General features: G+C 40.6%; 1 protein-coding gene across 1 annotated transcript; it reads left to right on the plus strand.

Annotated features, from left to right (window-relative positions):
- Positions 1-2,489: 2,489 nt before the first annotated feature.
- On the plus strand, positions 2,490-3,769 carry LOC147638221 (tetraspanin-8-like). Its single transcript, XM_086795207.1, has 2 exons — positions 2,490-3,199; positions 3,348-3,769. The coding sequence occupies exons 1-2, from the start codon at positions 2,702-2,704 to the stop codon at positions 3,648-3,650; spliced, it is 801 nt and encodes a 266-aa protein (XP_086651333.1). The 5' UTR covers positions 2,490-2,701; the 3' UTR covers positions 3,651-3,769.
- Positions 3,770-19,885: the final 16,116 nt, after the last annotated feature.

Here is a 19,885-nt window from a genome sequence, read left to right on the forward strand (position 1 = left end):
CGTAGAGATAGGTCAAGTGATGAAGGTGTTCTTGTGATAGGGGAAACACCAATAGAGATACTTTTTGACTTCATACAGTTTGCAGATGCACAATTCTTCTTAGCACCCCCATGTGTGGCTAGGCATGTAACACTTTTAAATTATCTAGATCTCAATCCTAACCCAAAAGGAGTGTTTTTTAGTTGGGTTTTTTTGGAGTGCATGTTCCTCTAATTTTTGGTTAGTTTCTCTAAGCGTTGTTACCTCTTCTTGAGATGACTCAAGTAGCGTTTTTAACACACTTACATGTTGAATTTGTGAGATCACGATGTCTTCTAGTCCCTTAATGGATTGCTTGTACACAGCAAGCATAGTTTCAGCCATGTTTATGTGTTGATAATGGAAAATAGTAGCTTGATTATTCAATCTTGAGCAATATCTAAATAAGCCTTCTCTACCATCCCCAACAAATCAAACAAGATCATGCAAGGTGCTAAATGATGGAGGCTTACCAGTTGATGGTCAAGTGGGTATAGAACTCCTTGAACCCACAAATCTACATGCTTCTTTCCTTTTTCACATAGCCTTTGAGCTTCAGCCTCATCATGTAGATCTTTGTCATTGATGAATACTTCTCCTTGTGAAATATTCTTTGTCAAGTACCAAGTTGATATGGTGTCTTTTTTTTAAGTGTGGATAAACCCTTGGAGTCACCATAGCAACAACAAAAATGATCCAAAGAGAAAGCAAGAGATGGCGGGAAGATTAAAAAAACAGTAAAAAGAAAAGAGAGGAAAAAACTCACGTCATGCCCTATGAAAGAGAGAAGTATGTTATGTATTCAAATATTTGAAATTAGCTAATTTTGGAAAACGTATACTAAAGTAGGTAAGAGGGCTGCCAAAAGGATAGGTGATGGATGGCATATTAAAGTAGGTAAGAGGGCCGCCAAAAGGATAGGTGAATTAAAGACTATAGATATGTGATGGATGGCATATTAAAGACACTCTCCTCTAAATAATATAGGTAAAAGAGATGCATTTAATATAGCTATTTGTCTCTACTATTTTAAATAAATCACTTTGATTAAGAAATTTAATCCTTACACGGCCCTTTTTTTCATTTTTGTCCCTAATGGATGGAAAATTTGTAACATGCCATGTCATCAACCAATTTGAGAACTTCTTGCTCAGAGGGTTCACCTGAAAATATGTAAGTATACCACGTGAGTTGAAATAAAGGAGTTTTTTAGTTCAAACATTATAGAAGGGGTTTTTTAAATCTATTTTTAAAAAAAACTTGTAAGTCCATAAAGAAAAAGGGGTTATTTTATTCATAAAAAAATCATAGGAGGTAATGATACATAGGGTTTCTTAGTAGTACACCCCCTGAGACTTCTTGAATAAGGAAAATTATCTAGCATGCTATATATCATTGAAAAGATTGCGACAAACTGTAGATTCCTTTTTTGGTTTGATTTGCAAAAAATTAACCATTAGCCCATTTTTTAAAGAAAAAGCTAACATGGCATTTCTTAGAGGGTTATTTTTTAGTCCAAAATTTGCTTATAGCTAGTTGGGTTGATGATGAAGAAGGGACATATTATGCAATTCATTATGTCTACTCTCTACAAAAGGCTTGCTATATCATTGAGATACTAGTGAGTTACAAAAGAGCATCGATATCTCCGTCATAATAATCCTCTGAAATTTCAAGGGTCAATCACACAAGGCTCAACATTTGGCTCTGGTATAGCCAAGTGGTGTTTTCCCTCATAATACAAGGGAAGTGTTGTACAGTGTGAGAAGAGCTGAGAAAGTGCTTATTATAACTTTTGTAAGCAAGCAGTCATAGCATTGCTAAGGCAGCATTGCTAATGCATCACAAAAGAGTTGGGGGCTGATTCGTTACCTTGCGACTCTAGTGCCACAATATTTGAAGCCTAGCTAAAGTGTCGCTATTAGCAAAACTTCAACAAGAATCGAGGCTTTAGTGAGGTGGCCCATCAAATTTTCCTTCAAAGCACGCTACCTTTTGCAAAGTGTCTCATAAAAAGCCTTGGTATGCTGTGATAGTGATACTATTGTAGTGAGATTAATAGAGCACAAAGCTTTTCAAAAATTACTTAAGAAATTGGGTCAAGTATCATTTTCTACCTCAATGGCATAGACTACCCATTCCTTATTCTTGTTCTTAGTGCTTCACTATAGGAAAACCCATTTCCTTGGGGCAAGCGAGAGAATGCCTAACCTTCATCCGTTAAAAAATTGAGGCGTGTAGGAAAGCACAACTCGAATTTTGAAATTTTGAAAGTGTGAGAATTGGAATTGACATCGTCAACGATACAAGGTCCTACATTGTACAGACATTAGGCGCGTTGGCACACGCGGACGTTGGACTCCGTCTCGATAGGCTGATAGCCACGTGCTCATGAACGTAGGCCAAGATCTCTCTCTCTCTCTCTATATATATATCGCTGAAGGTTTCTCACATAAAACTCATCAGCCTTTTAAGTGTGGTTGTTTGACTAGCCCTCCACCCCCGCACCCACACCCACACACGCATCACATACAATCTCTGCTTGAACTCTACGTACGTTACAGCTCCTCTAGCTCTTGGAGATCACCTCTGCAAATTCAGCTCCATCTGTGATCGATCCGGCGCACTTAGCTAGCTTATAGCAGGTGGAGTGATCAGTTTGATTGAATCAAAGCAGATTAATATGGGCGTGAGCAACCATCTGATAGGGATCCTCAATTTCCTCACCGCCCTTCTCTCCATCCCCATATTAGGTGCCGGCATATGGCTTGCAACCAAGCACAGCACAGACTGCATGCGCTTCCTGCAATGGCCGGTCATCATCATCGGCCTGTTCTTACTGCTGGTATCTCTGGCGGGGCTGGTGGGCTCCTGCTGCCGCGTCACGTGGGTGATGTGGGTTTATTCCGCGGTGATGCTGCTCCTCATTGTGTTGTTGCTGTGCTTCACGGTGTTCGCCTTCGTGGTGACCAACGAGGGCGCCGGCGACGCCGTCTCCGGCAAAGGATTCAAAGAATTCCACCTGGGCAGCTACTCTAGCTGGCTGCAGAAGCAGGTGAACAAGGCCAGCAACTGGGACAAGATCAAGAGCTGCCTGGCCGACTCCAAGCTCTGCAGCCGCCTCGACGACGACTACACCACCAGCGCCGCCTTCTCTAGCGCCGACCTCTCCGCCATCCAGGTATGCAAGAAGGCCATCGGATTCATGGATATTGCTCTCAAATTAAGGGGCGCATTTGATCATAGTTCATAATATAGTTTTCTATTGACAGCTTGCTTTGCTCAGAATTAAAGCGTATACTTAATTTTCAATGTTGATGATCATGCAGTCCGGATGCTGCAAACCTCCCACCGCTTGCAATTTCACCTTCGTAACCTCTACCAACTGGACCATAATCGCAACCAATGAGGGCGCAGACGCAGATTGCCAAGCTTGGAGTGATGATGCCTCCCAGCTGTGCTACGCCTGCAACTCTTGCAAGGCGGGGGTTCTTCAAAACGTGAAGCAAGACTGGCGCAAGGTCGCCATCGTCAACGTCGTCGTGCTGGTGTTCCTCATCATCGTCTACAGTGTAGCTTGCTGCGCTCTCAGAAACGTGAGGAGAGACAAATCCTACGGTTATAATGCCTAAGCACGGAGTCTCTCAAGGTCATGTTCACAGTCCCACCATCTCTCGAGCCCATGCGTTAATTTTGTTTCTTAACATTTTTTCAGAAAACGATATACTTTTCCACATCCTCTTTCATAAAACGTGTGGTCATCATTAAGTCTCCATACTCCTGATTTAATTTTAATGATAAAATATGTGCTCCCATGATCGTTTATTATGTACCGATAGGTCTCCATGTTCCTGATTTGATCGATATAAAGTTGCGACCTACATCCAATTTTTGAATCATTTCATGATAGTACATGATAGTACATGGTGTGCCTCATGGATTGGTATGGCATCATCCAAAAATACGATAGTACATGGTGTGCCTCAGGGATTGGTACGGCATCATCCAAAAAAACGGCCCTGTGTTACAGAGATTCATAATTCCTCCTTATGGCTAGTTGGATTGATGAACAAGCGACATGCTATGCAATTTTTAACTCCTTGCAATGCCACTCCTTGGCATTGCAATAGGATTAAAAAGAGAATTGAATTTGGTTATATCACAGACATGCTGTGCAATATTTTACTCCTTGACATTGCAATAGGATTAAAAAAAGAATTGGATTTGCTTATATCACAGCCTCAGCCTACACAGACACACATAGTACATATAATTCTTAACTCCAAGTCCACATATAGCACATAAAAAGGATTCTAAACATGATTTCAAGTGTGATTTGGATGAAACTTGCAGGCTTAAGTGCTATTGTAGTTAGTTAGATATTCACAAGAATGGTCATGGCATATTTAAAAAGGAGATGCATGCATGCGTAAAAGATAAGACAAAGGAGCATATATAGTAGGCTAGTATCTATGGCAATATATGATAGAGGGAGAGGGTAGCAAACTACCTAGAGGGTGGAGGATCATCTTTATGTCAACAACTATAGAGTCATGTGTGCATGCATGTGTAATATGGAATTGAAGAAAGCTAGAGAGAGGCTGCTGAATAGGCTCTCTACCAAAAAAAATAGTCCCTAAGAAGAATTTCTATAAGCTTTTAATAAATGTGGACATGGGATTAGATATGAGGCTTTTATGAAGGTTCATTGCAAGGGGGAAAGAAGGGTGTCTCACAATGAATTGCTTAGAAGCCTCACAAATTCTTAATTTTTGTATTAGCCTTTTCACCCTTTGCAAATATTCAATCTACTCCTGAGCAACTGTTTTTAGCCCCATGCACATTTTAATTTGGTAGAAAGTTGTTGCCTTATGAAAGGAAAATTTCATAATATTTTGAGAGGATGGAGAGTGATGAGATCAAAATCGGCTTCTCTATTAAGCTCTAAGGCCCTCTTGTAGGCTCTAAAAGGTTTTATAAGGACTCCAAGTTGGGCTTTAAAGCTTAGTACCATGATGTAGCAAAATATCCAATGGCCACGAGACTTTTAAAAGATATGTATCTATGTCTTCTTCATGATATTAGAAAGTTTCATGGCCTCCATCACATCAAAATAAGACTCTCTTCTATGCTCCAAGACCCAACTTTAAGGCCTAATGCGTAGGAAGGCTCCTAGGATTCGATGGAGACATTATAGGTCCTTTCTTTTTCGATTGCTTCTTTGCCATTATAGGTGGGATTGATGGTTGTGTTGAATCAGGATCTGCGGGAAGATCCACACTATTGTTGAGCATTAATATGATTGCCTTTGCTCTCACCCACCAAATGTATGTTGCTAAATAACATGAAGTTGTGAACAACTCTTTTTGATGTGTCTATCGAAAATACTCATAGGCTACTCTTTTTAATATGTCTACTATAAATTTTGATTGCATGTATCTCCATGTGTTTTGCGACCACTCTCCATTCACATGAGCTTCCATTAGTTTGTAATGGAACCTATGGTAATGAGAGTCCTTGTTTAGACTTTTAGCTAAAGCTTTATTACAAACTTAAAAGTTATCATTAATTATGTTATTATAACTTACAGGCAAAATGAAAAAATGATGTGGAGTTTTATTGTTAAGGAGTGGAGGATGGAGTGTTTCTAATGTGCTTATTATGCATTTAGATGCCCTGCAAAATAACAAACCACATAAATTATTCAATCTAATACAAATTGAATCTTAAACAAAATCTCTATTAAAATTAAAAACTTACAATTTGGCTTCTCCATGCATACCGAGCATGGAATTCAAGACACATGTCTTTCTTTTCTTGATATCAATTATAATTACACTCAATGGCTCCTAGAAAATAGAGAAAAGAAAAAAACTATCGTTAGACACTACTACATGATAGCCTAATACCGGTGCTTATACCGCCGTTATTAAACGGGGACTAAAAATGCCCCGTCATCGATATAAATCTCGAGATCTGCGGCGGAACCACGACGTCGATATTTGCATCGGGCCCTCATACCGGCGCGTATACCGACGCCCATACCAGCAGTCATACCAGCGTGTATACCGGCACACATACCGGCATGCATACCGATGAATATACTGGCCCTTATACCGGCAAATATATCGACACATATACCGACATATATACCGGCAAATACACCGGCGGGTATACCGGCATTTATACTGGCGCATATACCGACGACAAAGCAGTAATTTTTTTTGGACAGAATGGTGTTGCCAGGCTGCCTGCAGTAAACAGGACTCACAGCAGTAAACAGACAGCATCATTCTGTCCAAAATAGAGCACAAAAGACAACCGCGCTCGTTTTTTTATTTTTCAGATAAACAAGAAAATAAACATTACTCATGAATATTTTGATCATATACCAATAGTTTAAAGGACTTACATTATGGTAATGCCTCCCAATTGATGGTCTCTCCTTCTACTTCAAGCATCTCAAATAAGGCCACAAGGCCATATTTTTTAGCGTACTTCTCTTCTCCCCTACTTGGTGGGCGATTCATGGCCAACTCCTACATAAACGATTAACAATTACAACTTTTAGAAATCAACATTTAGACCACATATATACATTTAGATAAAAAAAATTGCTACTAATACTTACGAATTCATGGCGCATGGTTTCGTAACCACCACTCCCAAGATGAGAAGCCCCTACTGTTTAGAGTCTCGTCCTTGCCGCCTCTCTTTGTTGTTGAAACCTCTCTGGTGTCTCTGTGAGCTCCTGAGCTATGGCTTCCCACTCCCTATCATCTAGCCAAACATGTTTCTCTTTCCCCTCTCTAAATGCATCCCTCGCCTCTGACCTACGATGACCCATCAAAATGCGAGCTGTATATTGTATCCACTCATTAGAGACGACATTCATAGGATCATATGGCTGAAATTCCATCCCTAATTGTGTATATCTTGCTGTTGTCATGGTCATGTGCACCCCAGGGAGTGGAAGGTGAACCTATGGGTGTGCTATCAACAGATGAGAGCGAAGGACGACGCTCAAGTGGTGGTGGTGTCACAGCATCTATGGCACTACCACCACAACAACCTCCCCCTGAAGACCTACTACGTGAGCAACGTATATGTGAAGAGGTGGTAGATCGAGCTGTAAGAGGAGTGGAAGGCTATGTGGTATGAGGTGTGGGAGCTGCTGTCGTACCTACGGGTGTGGGAACTGCCGTCATGAAGCCAGATGGTGAGGCAGATGTCCCTGCTCCAGAACCCCAATAAGTCTGAGCCATGGCTCTCTGCTTTGGAGTCATGGACGAGAAAAAACCATATAACTTCTCGGGACTCATGCCCTGAGGTGTAGGGTTAAATGAGAAATCACGACTGTAGTTGAGCGGTGGTGAGTCATCACACATGGCCTGTTGGACAAAAAACCATATGACAAACTTGTGCGAAATGAAAATTACATGGTAAACAATGAAAGAACCATATGACAAACATTAACAATGATAAACAACAATGGTAAACCATATCACTTTGCACCTGCACTAGTGATTATGACGGTAAACATTAACAATGGTAAACAATGAAAGGACCATATGACAAACATTAACTTCCCTAAACAACAATGGTAAACCATATCACTTTGCACCTTCAATGTCATAAAATCATTACAAATATGTCATAACTATTTGCATAATCATTAAGATACATCATTTTAAAAATCATTATCTATTCTATCATCCTCATTAAGATCAGTAGCCCTAAAGAGATCTATTTCTATGTACATCTCAGCATCCTCATCATTAAAAGCCCCTTGATGAAGGATGTCCTCATCAACTATGTCTTCTTCCTCAAAAGGTTTTCCAGCTTCATTGGTTTGCACCTCTTCATTTGGATCTTGCTCTAGTTACTCCTCTTCATTTACTTGCTCCTCTTCATTGTTGATATCGGCTTGTTCTTGTTGCTCCCCACCACCCTGTGAATCCACATCACCCTGCTGTAGCTCTAATTCTTCAAAAATTTGCTTACTGCGGCGGGGGGCGACTTGAACCACAAATAGCCAGCGTGGATCTTTTGGATCCGCTTTAAAGACAACCTGCTCACAATGCTCTGGGCGCACAAAAGTATCTTGCTGATCGGTCCATACCTTTGTGGAGTCCACTTGGATGAGGCCACTCTTGTCTCTACGTACAGTTGCATGTGGCCCATTTGTGATTACCTTGAACCACTTCAAATCAAAGATAAACAACTCAAAACTTCTAAAGCCAACCTTTAATATGTCTTGAATGGTTCCAAAGTAATCAAGCATTCCACTAATTGTGTTATCATCACTTGCACTTGCTCGACTTTCTTGAACAAATTGTGCTGTGACACCACAATCAAAGGTTGCTCTTCTTTGGTCTATTCGTTCTACTCGAAAATGACGTCCATGTGACCAAAACGCCCCATATTTGTGATACTACAAATAGCACATAAAGATTGTCGATGGACAAACAATAACTGAGACATGTAGAGAAAAAAAAGAGAGACATGTAGAACTTAAACGCTTACATGCCAATCGCATCCTTTTGTAAGCTCCTCCTCCTCCTCTGTTATAGTTAAACCAGCAAGTTTGGCTTCTAAAATTGAAGCTTCTAGCCATCTACCTATGGGAAAGTCCGGAAGAGCTTGCAAACCTTCTGGATATGGGAGATTTCTTGTAGTGCGATTCCTTCTCAAACTTAAACGATCTTGTACTCGCTGTCGCTTGAGAGCTTTATATGTCTCAATCCACTTCTCCATTACATGCGAGTTCAAGATGCAAAATTTGTTGATTTTTTCCCGCAAATTGTTATCCATCTTTCTCTTTATGCCTTGGCCTTGAGGTTCCTCACCAATGACTTGCCTGTTAGACTCTTGAGACCATATTCGAGGTATCTCTGGATCTGATGAACTTAAATATTCAGTGATGTAAACAAGGGACTCTTGTATCAGCCACCCTTCTGACATACTTCCCTCCGGGCGAGCCATTTGGCGAATAAATCCCTTTAATGTCTTCATAAACCTCTCCAAAAAGAACATCCATCTTGAATGGACTGTTCCAGCAACTGCAACCTCATCTACAACATGAACTAGCAGATGCATCTGGATTGTTAATAAACTTGTAGGGAAAAACTTCTCTACCATGCAGAGTGCCTCTATGGAGTTTAAACGCGCTGTCTCCAAAGTGTCTCTCTTTATCTCTTTTGAAGAAATCCAATGCACCAATGTGCTAATCTTATAGATAGTAGCTTTAATGCCTTTAGTGAGGCAATCCTTTATTGCTATGGGGAGCACAAATTGTAAAAACTTGTGCCAATCATGACTCTTGAGGCCACTAAGATCATCATCCTTTGTAAATGCACTTTTCAAGCAATGCATACAACCTATAGGAGTCCGAAACTCTGAAATTGTCCTCTTCACTTGTTGTTCCTCCATCTTACTAAAAACCCATGGGGCTCTTGGAAGTAGCACCTTTCCATTGGGTCTAGTGCGAGCCCACAACTCTTGAATGCAACCTATCTCTTCTAAGTCGTCCCTTTGGCCTTTAGGCTCCTTTTTTCCTGTCATGGTCTTCCACAGAATGTCAGCTACATTCTTGAAAATATGCATCGGGTCAAGCAAATGGTTTATTAAGAAGATCACCCCAATAGGGGAGTTGGTGAAAGATAGAGAGCCTCTTCATCCCAGGACATGCCAAGTTGCCACATTCCTTCCATTTGAGCTTCCAATCGCTTGCCTTCAGTGCACTTGGAGGAGGTCCTCCTAGATTACCATCCCGCAATTCATGATTTTCTGGAAGATACCTAACATGTCCTTGGTAGACATTCTTTCGTAATGCTTTTGAGTATCTTGAATCAAGTCGAGGACCACATAGAGGACATGCATTATAACCCGATATAGACAAACCTGAGCATTCTCCATAGCTAGGCCAATCATGCATTGTCCACATGAGAATACCTTGCACAATTGCAAGTCTTTGGCCACTCTGCTACTTTGACATGTCCTTCACTTCAATTCCGTTCCACAAGGTGTGTAACTCATCAATAAGTGGTGCCAAATATACATCCATGTTCTTCACCTTATACTTTCAAATGACCTTTCTTTATCGCTAACCATGGCGGAAGATTATAATTCACAAGGCAAATAGGCCATGTGCTCCATGAAGAGCTTCGTAAACCAAAAGGGTTTACACCATCCATTGCTAGGCCAAGACGGAGGTTACGAGGATCTTCCCTAAAAGCCGGCCATTTCTCTTCAATGTGTCTCCATGCGGGTGAATCTGCAGGCACACGCATCACTTCATCTGTGGATCGAGTTGTGGCATGCCATGTCATCAAGCTTGCTATAGATTTGCACCTGAACATGCTTTTTATTCTTGGGATGATTGGAAAGTGCCTAAGAACCTTTACTGGGACAGCTTCCCCTTGAACATCTTCTCTATATCTGTTAGAGCCACAATGGGGACATTCTTGCAAATGCTCGTATTCATGGCGGAAGAGAATATAATCATTGCAACAAACATGAATATTATTGTAATCCATGCCTATGGATTTCAATAACTTCTTGGCATCTGCACGAGATGGAGGCATCTCGTTGTCGTATGGCAATATCTGGTCTTTCAAAAGCCTGCAAGTATGGCAATATCTGATTGTTACTATTAAGATTTAGTCAAATACAAGTTGAAAATCTATCATTTTAACATTAGGTGTAATCTCCATAAATCTCTTACTTGAAGAGTTCAGTGACACTTGTATTAGACCATCCAAAAATTGACTGTAAATTTAGCATCAGAAAGAGATGCATGCAATACAGATATCTTGGCACCATTGTATAGTGGAAGGCGTGCAAGTTTATGCATGGCCTCTTCCTCTGGTTCATAATTTGACCCTTGAGAATGCCGTGGTTGATGATCTTCATGTTCATGCTCCTCGAGGACACCTTCTTGTTGCTCGAGAAAGGCATCCAACATTTGCTCAAGAAAGGCATCCAACATTTCCTCCATTGGACCTTCTTCCATTCCCTGACCTTCTTCCATTCCCTCGGGTGCTGATAATTGAGCTCCATCTGTCACTCCCTCCTTCGATATTCTCATCCTTTGTTGGGGACGAGAATTCATAGACGCAATGTTATCAAGATGTGGTTGCACACTTGCTTGGTTGTACGATTGAGACCGTAAATTTTGTAAGCGCTCCATTGGAAATATGCTAGCCTCATGAATATGCTGGTTGCAAATCCTTCTTTTGTGAAATATTTGGTACTTACATCGCATGTATGGACACGCTATTCTCTCTTCAAGATTGAGAGGCTCCATCTAGTAGGATAACATGTATATGTAGCTCATTAAATGCAAATCATTATGTATTACACAAAGCATTATGTAAACCATAAAACAGGGCTTCTTTTCCCCAGCCATGAGAGAGATTTTAAATATAACATTTAAAGCGTCAAACGGGCTTCTTTTCCCCAGCCGTTGAGGGAGATTTTAAAAATAACATTTAAAGCGTCAAACGAGCTTCTTTTCCCCAATCGTTGAGGGAGATTTTAACAATAACATATAAAGCGTCAAACGGGCTTCTTTTCCCCAGCCGTTGAGGGAGATCAAGTATACATTAGCGATGTTTAGGCATATACATTAGCTTATGGATATGTGCTTTAGGCAATTACATTAGAGTATATACATATAGACATAACGTTGACATGCATGTCTTAGACATTAGATTTCAAGTCGAAAAAGAGACCGAAACGCCTTGGGTATGCGCCAAAAAGAAAATCTCTCTCTCTCTCTCTCTCTCTCTCTCTCTCTCTCTCTCTTGCAAAGTGTGTGTGTGTGTGTAAAGACAAATAAGCACATACATTAATTTCTTATGCACTCACATATATGCTAATATTAGCTTATATGTGTATAAAACAACAAGCTCGCATACTCAATTTCAATTAATAATTACAAATTGAGAACAAATTAAAACATAACAAAAAAAGAAGTAATAAAACAACATAATTGGTAATGTGCTTACCTCTCAAATGTGGATTGGATAGTGTGTGTTCGAAGCAGATCTGCAATCTAGGACACACGTGGGAGAAACAAACCTACACACACATTGCATACATTAGTAATAGATGCACATACACAAGCTCTCTTACTCTCTACATCTCTCACAACACACACATACAAATCTTCTCTTCATACATAATTAAGAAGGTAAGAAGAAGGATGGAGAGAGGGGAATGAGATATACACACACATCACACATTTACCCTAATCTCTCCACACACACACATAAGAAGATGAGGAGAGAGGGAGAGGCAAAATGCCATAAGAAGATGAGGAGATGGGGAGAGGCAAAACACCCAAGGAGAGAGAGAGAGAGAGGGAGATCTACACACACACTTCACTAATTCTCTCCACACACACACACACACACACACACACACACTTCACTAATTCTCTCCACACACACACACACACAACAAACAAGAGGGTTGAATGGAAGAAGGCGAACACTTGAGGAAGATGCACGCATACCTTGTCTGGATATTCGACGCCGTGCAAAACAGAGAATAATAGGTTCTCGACTCGAAAAAAGTTACGGGCATCGGTATATGCGTCGGTATAGGCATCGGTATATCCGTCGATATCTGTGTCGGTATATCCGTCGGTATACGCGTCGGTATACACATCGGCATACAAACTTTTGAAAATTACCCGCCCGACTTTTCACCTCCACGTTTAGGACGTAAATACCGACGTTCGACATTTGCGTCGGTGTTCTAACGTCGGTATGCCCTAAACCTCTAGTAGTGAGAGATGTAGAAAAGGACATAAAACAAAGTAAAACATATTTAAAATAAAATACTTACATTTCATTATAAGGTACAATTACATATTGCATCTTTTCAAAGTCGCATCTCCTCAACCATTCTTCCAGTCTACTAAAATTGGTGCTTGTTTCTCTTACATAAAAAGAGAGACTATAATTTACCTAAGGAAGAGATTCTGTCCTCCCGGCTAAAAGGATAAATTAGGCATTTATCTTGAAAAAACAGTAGATAAATTTTTAAAAAAGATAGCTTACATACTTGGGAGATATCAAGATCACAACATCATTTATTTCTCGATTTCTCTTTGATAACATCTCTGTATTTGAAGGTGCTATATCAAAATACTCTGCACCATCAACAAAATATTTCACTTGAAGAACAACAAGTTATTTAGGTACATTCTTTAAATCTTGAAGATTCTTCTCTTCAAGGTCCATCAACTCATCTCCCATCAATATTTCTTCATCAATTGCCCTTTCTTCCTCAAAAGCCATATGTTATTTGCCCTTCTCAGTCTTTAATTGATATGCAGTCCTAGTATCCCTATCATGCGTAAAATCCTCAATCTTAATACTTGCATCCTTAGGTTTGCTAGTTGGTGGGACATTCAAGATATTGAATGCACTAGAGTCACTCAATGGTATAGGATGCAATAACTTCTCAAATCTATATCTTATAAGCCTGGTGGTGTGCATGTCCTTTTCCAGTCCTTGTCCATAAGAGTCACCCTATGCGCATGGGTAGAACAAATGTAGCTCTCACCATAAAAAAGTATATGATGAAGTCTTCTGCAGTCTCTTGAAGGGCACATATTGCATTGCCGACCCATCTCATCCCAAGCTTCCATTTATCACAAATATATCTCACAACTCTCATGAAGGTAAGCTTAGGTATGAGTAACTCAACATGTTTCTCACCTTTCCTTGTCTCTCTCAGGGCATTCACATGCTGGTTGTTTCTCTTTTTTAGCTTTTGTTTTAATAATGTGTTTTCACTCACTACTTTCTCTGCCAACCCTGGTCTTGGTCCCACTGGTCTTGGTCCAACCCTCCTTGCTATTTTCTTTGTTCTAGCCATCTATGGCCTGTCAATCAAACACGTAATGAAATATGACCAATAAGAGAGCAATCAAAGTGGGTCATGGTGGAATTTTCAAGACCAATAGGTGAAGAAAATTAGGAGAGCAATCAAAGTGGGTCCGAGTGGAATTTTAAATACCAATTGGGTCTGGTGTAGGTGAAGAACAACTGGTGTAGGTGCTGGTGTAGGTGAAGAACAAATAAAGGTCAGCCAGAGTGCCTAATGTTCTCTTCTAACAACATTTATCCATCAACATTTATTGCACACAACAAAAAAGTGCGTCCCGGTGGAATTTTGAATACCAATCGGGTTTGGTGTAGGTGAAGATTGACTGGTGTAGGTGAAGAACAAATAAAGGTCAGCCAGAGTGCTTAATGTTCTCTTCTGAAACAACATTTATCCATCAACATTTATTGCACACAACAAAAAATTTGAGACATAAGAATAACTTTGGCTTGATTGAAGAATGGTGCATAGGTGCAATTTCGATGACTCAGGTATGTTCATATCACACAATGATTGTAGTGACACGAACAGGAGCTCATGTAGGTGAAGACCAATAGGAGAGCACTCAAAGTGGGTCCTGGTGGTATTTTAAAGAATAAAAGGAGCTGGTGTAAAGATGAAGCACAATCGGGCGCAGGTGAAGAAAAAAAATAGGTCAAATAGTGTGCCTAATACTCTCTTCTAACAACATTTCTCCATCAACATTTTTTGTACACAACAAAAAATTTGAGACGTAAGCATAACTTTGGCCTGAAGGAAGAACGACACGTAGGTGAAATTCTGATGCCTTAGGTATGTTCATATCGTGTTGTGATTCTAATGACACGAATAGGAGTTGGTGCAGGTGAAGACGAATAGGAAAGCACTCAAAGTGGGCCCTGGTGGGATTTTGTAGAAGAAAAGGAGTACAAATTGTAATAAGAATTGTTCTCAATATAAGTAAGAAAAGACTTTTAAAAAGTCTTCTTCTTTTTTGCTTCAACTTTTTGTCTTCCTGAAAGAGACTCCCCTCCTTTTTGGGGTTTTCTTTGGGCAGTTGTTTGCCCTCATCTTTGGATAAGTGTTTAGCCTGATCTTCTTCGGGTAGTTTTTCTCTATACCTTAATAGCTTTTGGCATTGGTAACCTCCAAGAGCATGGGTGTTCAAATCAGGAACCACCTTTACATAGCCGCATAACACAAAAAATACCCTGCCCTCAATGCGTGCACAACCCTAGTGCATATCTAAAAATACGTAAAGCTTCTTGCTTTTCTATCACAATAATCTTTTTTGCATGTTGTTGTATCCTCCCATGTCCTAAGTAGACGGAACCTTTAAGGCCATCAATTGAATGTGTGGATCATTTGAATATTTTGATGGTAAATGATCAACACGCCTGTAGGTATCCTTGAAATCTAGTGGCTGAGGGCTGAGTCTCTGCCAAAAAAAGTTCATTTACCTCCACCTCATCTGAGGAATACATCTTTATCTACTATCTCAAGCTCTAAACAAAGAAAACATTTACTTTATAACAATACAAATATTAAAAAATGTTATGAATTTATTATTATATGTATTGTTTTTGTTCTCATCATCAACGTCGCCTATCCTCCCATAAGTCAATTGAACCTTGTAGAGGAATCTCTCCTGAGCATGGAATCCTTGGATGCTCCCTTCCCATTTGAGAGATTCCCATGCTTTTTTTAATATACAGCGCATTGGAGAGCAATAACTTGGTTTTGAGTCAAACCATTGTACAAAAAATAAAAGAGAATACTGACTTGAATGCAAGGCTGGAGCAAGCAAAGGAGCAGATACAAAAGGAGATAGCTCACACAAAGGGCCTAACAACTAGGCATGCCAAGGAAATGGAGGAGTACCAGGAGAGCACAAAGCATATTGCGGATATGCTTCGACAACAGATAGTGCTCCTTGCAAAGAAGAACAAGAAAGAGTACAAGGACTGCAAGAGGAACGAGAGTGGTTAACAAAGCACATGCAAAAAAACTAAAAGCTCTCAATGAAATAATCATCATCACGAACCAAACATCGGTGCAAAGAAGCCAAGAAACAATATCACAACTAGAAAACCAATTACAAGATGCACACAGATTGGCAACACAACAGGTAGTTCAAATTACTGACGCCAATCAAAGAGAAGCTACTGCTAGAAGAGCACAAGAAGTGGCAACAAGAAGATTCAAAGCGCTCGATGCTGAATGGATGATCAAAGAAACAACCATTTCTACAGAGCTCAACAATGCTGATATCTGCATGGAAGAACTGGCCTGCCAACTAACCATACAGGAAAGGAGTCGAAGACACGAGCCCACAAATGACTTACGTACCCTCCTTGAGCACGCATGGGAATCAGGACAATTGCCAGTAACTCCTCGGGCCGCTTCTCAAACTCTTACCAAAATTCAGAAATTTTGGACAACAGGGTCGACAAATTTGACTTGTTTGTTCTAGATGACATACCAACAACACCAGCTAACTACGAGGTTGTGGCTAATACTTATCAATGGGTAGTTAGTCACGGGTGGTTAGAAGTATATAATACCCACCAGCATTTAAATCTTTGTGGGTCTACCTTATATCACACCGAGTGGGCATCCTTAAGCTATATACTAATATCCATAAGCATATAGAAGCTATGCTTACCATCGTAAGCAATAATTTTGATGCAACTCACATAAATTACCCAGATGTGGATAACGAAGAAATTCTTGAAATTCAAACCTTTTTTCAAGCTCACAAACCTAGCCACCCACCCCCTAGTTCAGGTCATGGTGAGGATGAGGATCCATCTTCTTTTTTCAAAAACACCTACCCTGTGTATACTAATATCGCTAGTAGGCTTCTTGATCCCTATCCAAGCACACCTCCTACTACTTCTTCACAAGCTAGATGCATCTACTCTTCCTTCTCCCCACCAGAATTAGAATTTCCTAATAACACTCTCGCCCTCGAGGAGATATTGGCACCTGTTCCATCTCCACCAAGGCAACCTCAGGAGGTACATAATCTGCCTCCAGTTGTTGATAATATTACACCTTACACCAACAATAATGTTTTGGATTCCATGACAGCTGCAGAATATGAAGAATTCATACAACAAGGCAATCCAATGTTAAAGCCAGAGCTTATGTTCAATGCCCTAGTGCATATTACCCCGCTCAATCCTACAAGAAAGATTCTCCTAGAGGCATATTCTGCGGTCACCCCCACTTGGCAACATTATGTGTCGTAGCCTCTCCGGGCCACTAATAATTACAGGAATTACTCCTATTGACTGGAGAAGGAACATTATGGTCCAATGTGGCAAAACACATGAAGCTGGAAAACCCCCATCTCTCAGACTTGTTGGAAATTTGCATGGTCACTTTTATGGTTAGTTATTATAGAAGATGGAGGAGGAAACATCGAGTGCACACCACAGGTGGATACACTACCATACGCAGAAATGAAGAGGCACCACAACTGTAGGATTTTGGAGTGCAACCTTCATGGAGAAAGGAATTTCTAACAGTCCACTGAATACAGTAGCATTTACATGAGTGCACCGACAACATTACGAGTGGATCCACTATACATGCCTATCAAGAGAAGGTGAACACCGCTAGAGTTTCAAGTAGCAAAAGAGAGGGATTCTCATATCTGCTACAATTTTTCAATATTTAACCCATCAACATTTGCCAGTATTCAGGCACAAAGACAACAACTACTCAGTTCGATCCAAACTCGGTGAAATATACCAGATCCTGCAATTATAGCTAGTGTCTGGTTTATGAAGTTATTAGTGGTTCTTATAGACTAACCTAGAGAACCTTATGATGGCTTCTACAAGGCTCAACATCTACAGCTCGACATGAACCAAGGGCCAAGAGACAGAGGTATAATGATATATTACCATCGTCTAAGATGTCTTCTAGGTTATATGCACATAACATTTGAAGACATGATCGACACCGCGTTCTGGAAGTCTCATTCGGCATTCTGACACACACTCAGGAAACTCCAGTCTCGCTGCAAATTCTATCGCCCATGAATTTAGTGACCAAGTCTTCAGACCTCCTGGTTACAAGTTTTGAGGATAGAACCTAGTTCAAGAAAGGGGGAATGTTAATCCCACACCATGATCCTCAATTGAGGACATTAATAAGTGTTACATAAAGGCACTATAAAGGTTGTACATTATGAGACATTGGCCACCCAAGGCCTAGTTAGTAAGTTTTGGGCGCCCAAGTAGTGTGAATAAGGGCTAATTGTATATAAGGTATTTTCTCAAAATGAAAGGACACAATCCCCTTTGTGCTATTGAGAGCTCTTCGTTTGTACTTGTGCGAGAGTGAGAAGAGAGAGCATTCTAGCATTGTGGCTCTCTCATGTTTGTGTGTTTATGCTTGTATGAGAGAGTGTGATTGGCCTATGTGATGGTGTGAGCAACTCCATGGTGACAGTGAGGAGGTGGAGATTAGATTTTGGAGCATATATGCAAGCTTGGAGGCTTCAAGGGACATGAGCTCGAAGCATTGGTAAGTACCCCACAACTGTTGTGTTTCATTGCTCATCCATTAGGTGAATGTGTAGAGTTCCCTCTTGGAGATGTGGTTTAGCATAACAAGGAGAAATTCCGTTGCCTCTAGTATATATATATCACACCGTGATTCTAATGAGACCAGTAGTAGGCTGATGTAGGTGAAGACCAATAGGATAGCAATCAAAGTGGTCCTGGTGGTAGTTTGAAGAGCAATAGGAGAGTGACCAAACTGGTCCTGGTGGTAGTTTAAGGACCAATAGTAGTTGGTGTAGGTGCAAAGAATAAAAGAGAGAGCAAACAAGTCGGTGCGCTTGGTCTTTCCACATACGGGTAAATAATTTTTCTTCAATAATCCCCACCTATTTATAGAACTAGGAGAATAAGACATGTGGCATATGGAAAACCAAATTGTATGACACCACGTGCATCCACACGTGGGAGCGTAAATGTACACGTGTATTCACAAATGCGGCAGCCGCCACACACATGTCACTCACACATGTGACCGCACATCAACATGTGGTTTCCCACGTGTGGGCTATTTCACACGTGCGAATCGCAGGGTGAAAGTACATGGCGTGGGAATGTGGTGTCCGTACCATTGCCATGTGGCCTCACAACACTATAAATATCTGGTAAATCTCGGAGAAATAATTTCGCCTCCGAGCAACCCGTTTGGCATTGACCTGCCTGTTGCCATTGAGCTGCCCTTTGCCCCCATCCCCCTGACCTACCCTTTTCCCCTAGCCCCCTCAGCTATCAGCAGCATTCTTGTGTCCCAGTATTTTTCTCAATCAATTACAGAAAAAAGGCACAAATAGGTGGATCCTGGTGGTTTGGCTTGTAGTATTCACGCCGTGTTTCCAACTCTCCTTACCATTCTTGTGTTTGGTATTTTTCTCCATTAACTGTAGAAAAAAGGCGTGAATAAGTGGATCTTTGTCATTCAGATTGCAGTATTCACGCCGTGTTTCCAACTCTCCATAACCCTGCCAGGGTTATTGAGAGGTATTGTTGACAAACAATTTCTACTTGGTTGTCCCACCTACCCCCATAGTTGCACCCACGAGCATTTTTGTGCCCCCACAACTACTCCATCAATGGTAGAAAAACAATGCGAATGGGGGGATCCTGATGAATTGGATTGTGGTAATCACACCATTTTTCCAACACTCTCCTTAGCTATTGAAATCTTAGCTTGTATTGTGTGCTCATAAGCTACAACCTTGTAGGGTTATTTAGAGGTGCTCCTGGCCAGATTTAAGGTTTACTACATAAGAAAGTTAATCCTATCCTTACACGACCCTTTTTTTTCATTTTTGCCCCTAATGGATGGAAAATTGGTAACATGCCATGTCATCACCAATTTGGGAACTTCTTGCTCGGAGGGTTCACCTAAAAAGGGGTTTTTAGGTGAGTTGAAATAAAGGGGTTTTTTAATT

This window comes from Cibotium barometz, chromosome 5 (genome assembly GCF_041138505.1).
Source record: "Cibotium barometz isolate CiBa-2024 chromosome 5, ASM4113850v1, whole genome shotgun sequence".
NCBI classification, from domain to species: Eukaryota; Viridiplantae; Streptophyta; class Polypodiopsida; order Cyatheales; family Cibotiaceae; genus Cibotium; species Cibotium barometz.

What these genes read in the sequence shown, in the direction of transcription:
- LOC147638221 (XM_086795207.1), top strand. Translation starts at nt 2,702, where the DNA reads ATGGGCGTGAGCAACCATCTGATAGGGATCCTCAATTTCCTCACCGCC. An exon ending in CCGACCTCTCCGCCATCCAG is followed by an intron (nt 3,200 to 3,347) that starts GTATGCAAGAAG and finishes ATGATCATGCAG; the next exon opens with TCCGGATGCTGCAAACCTCC.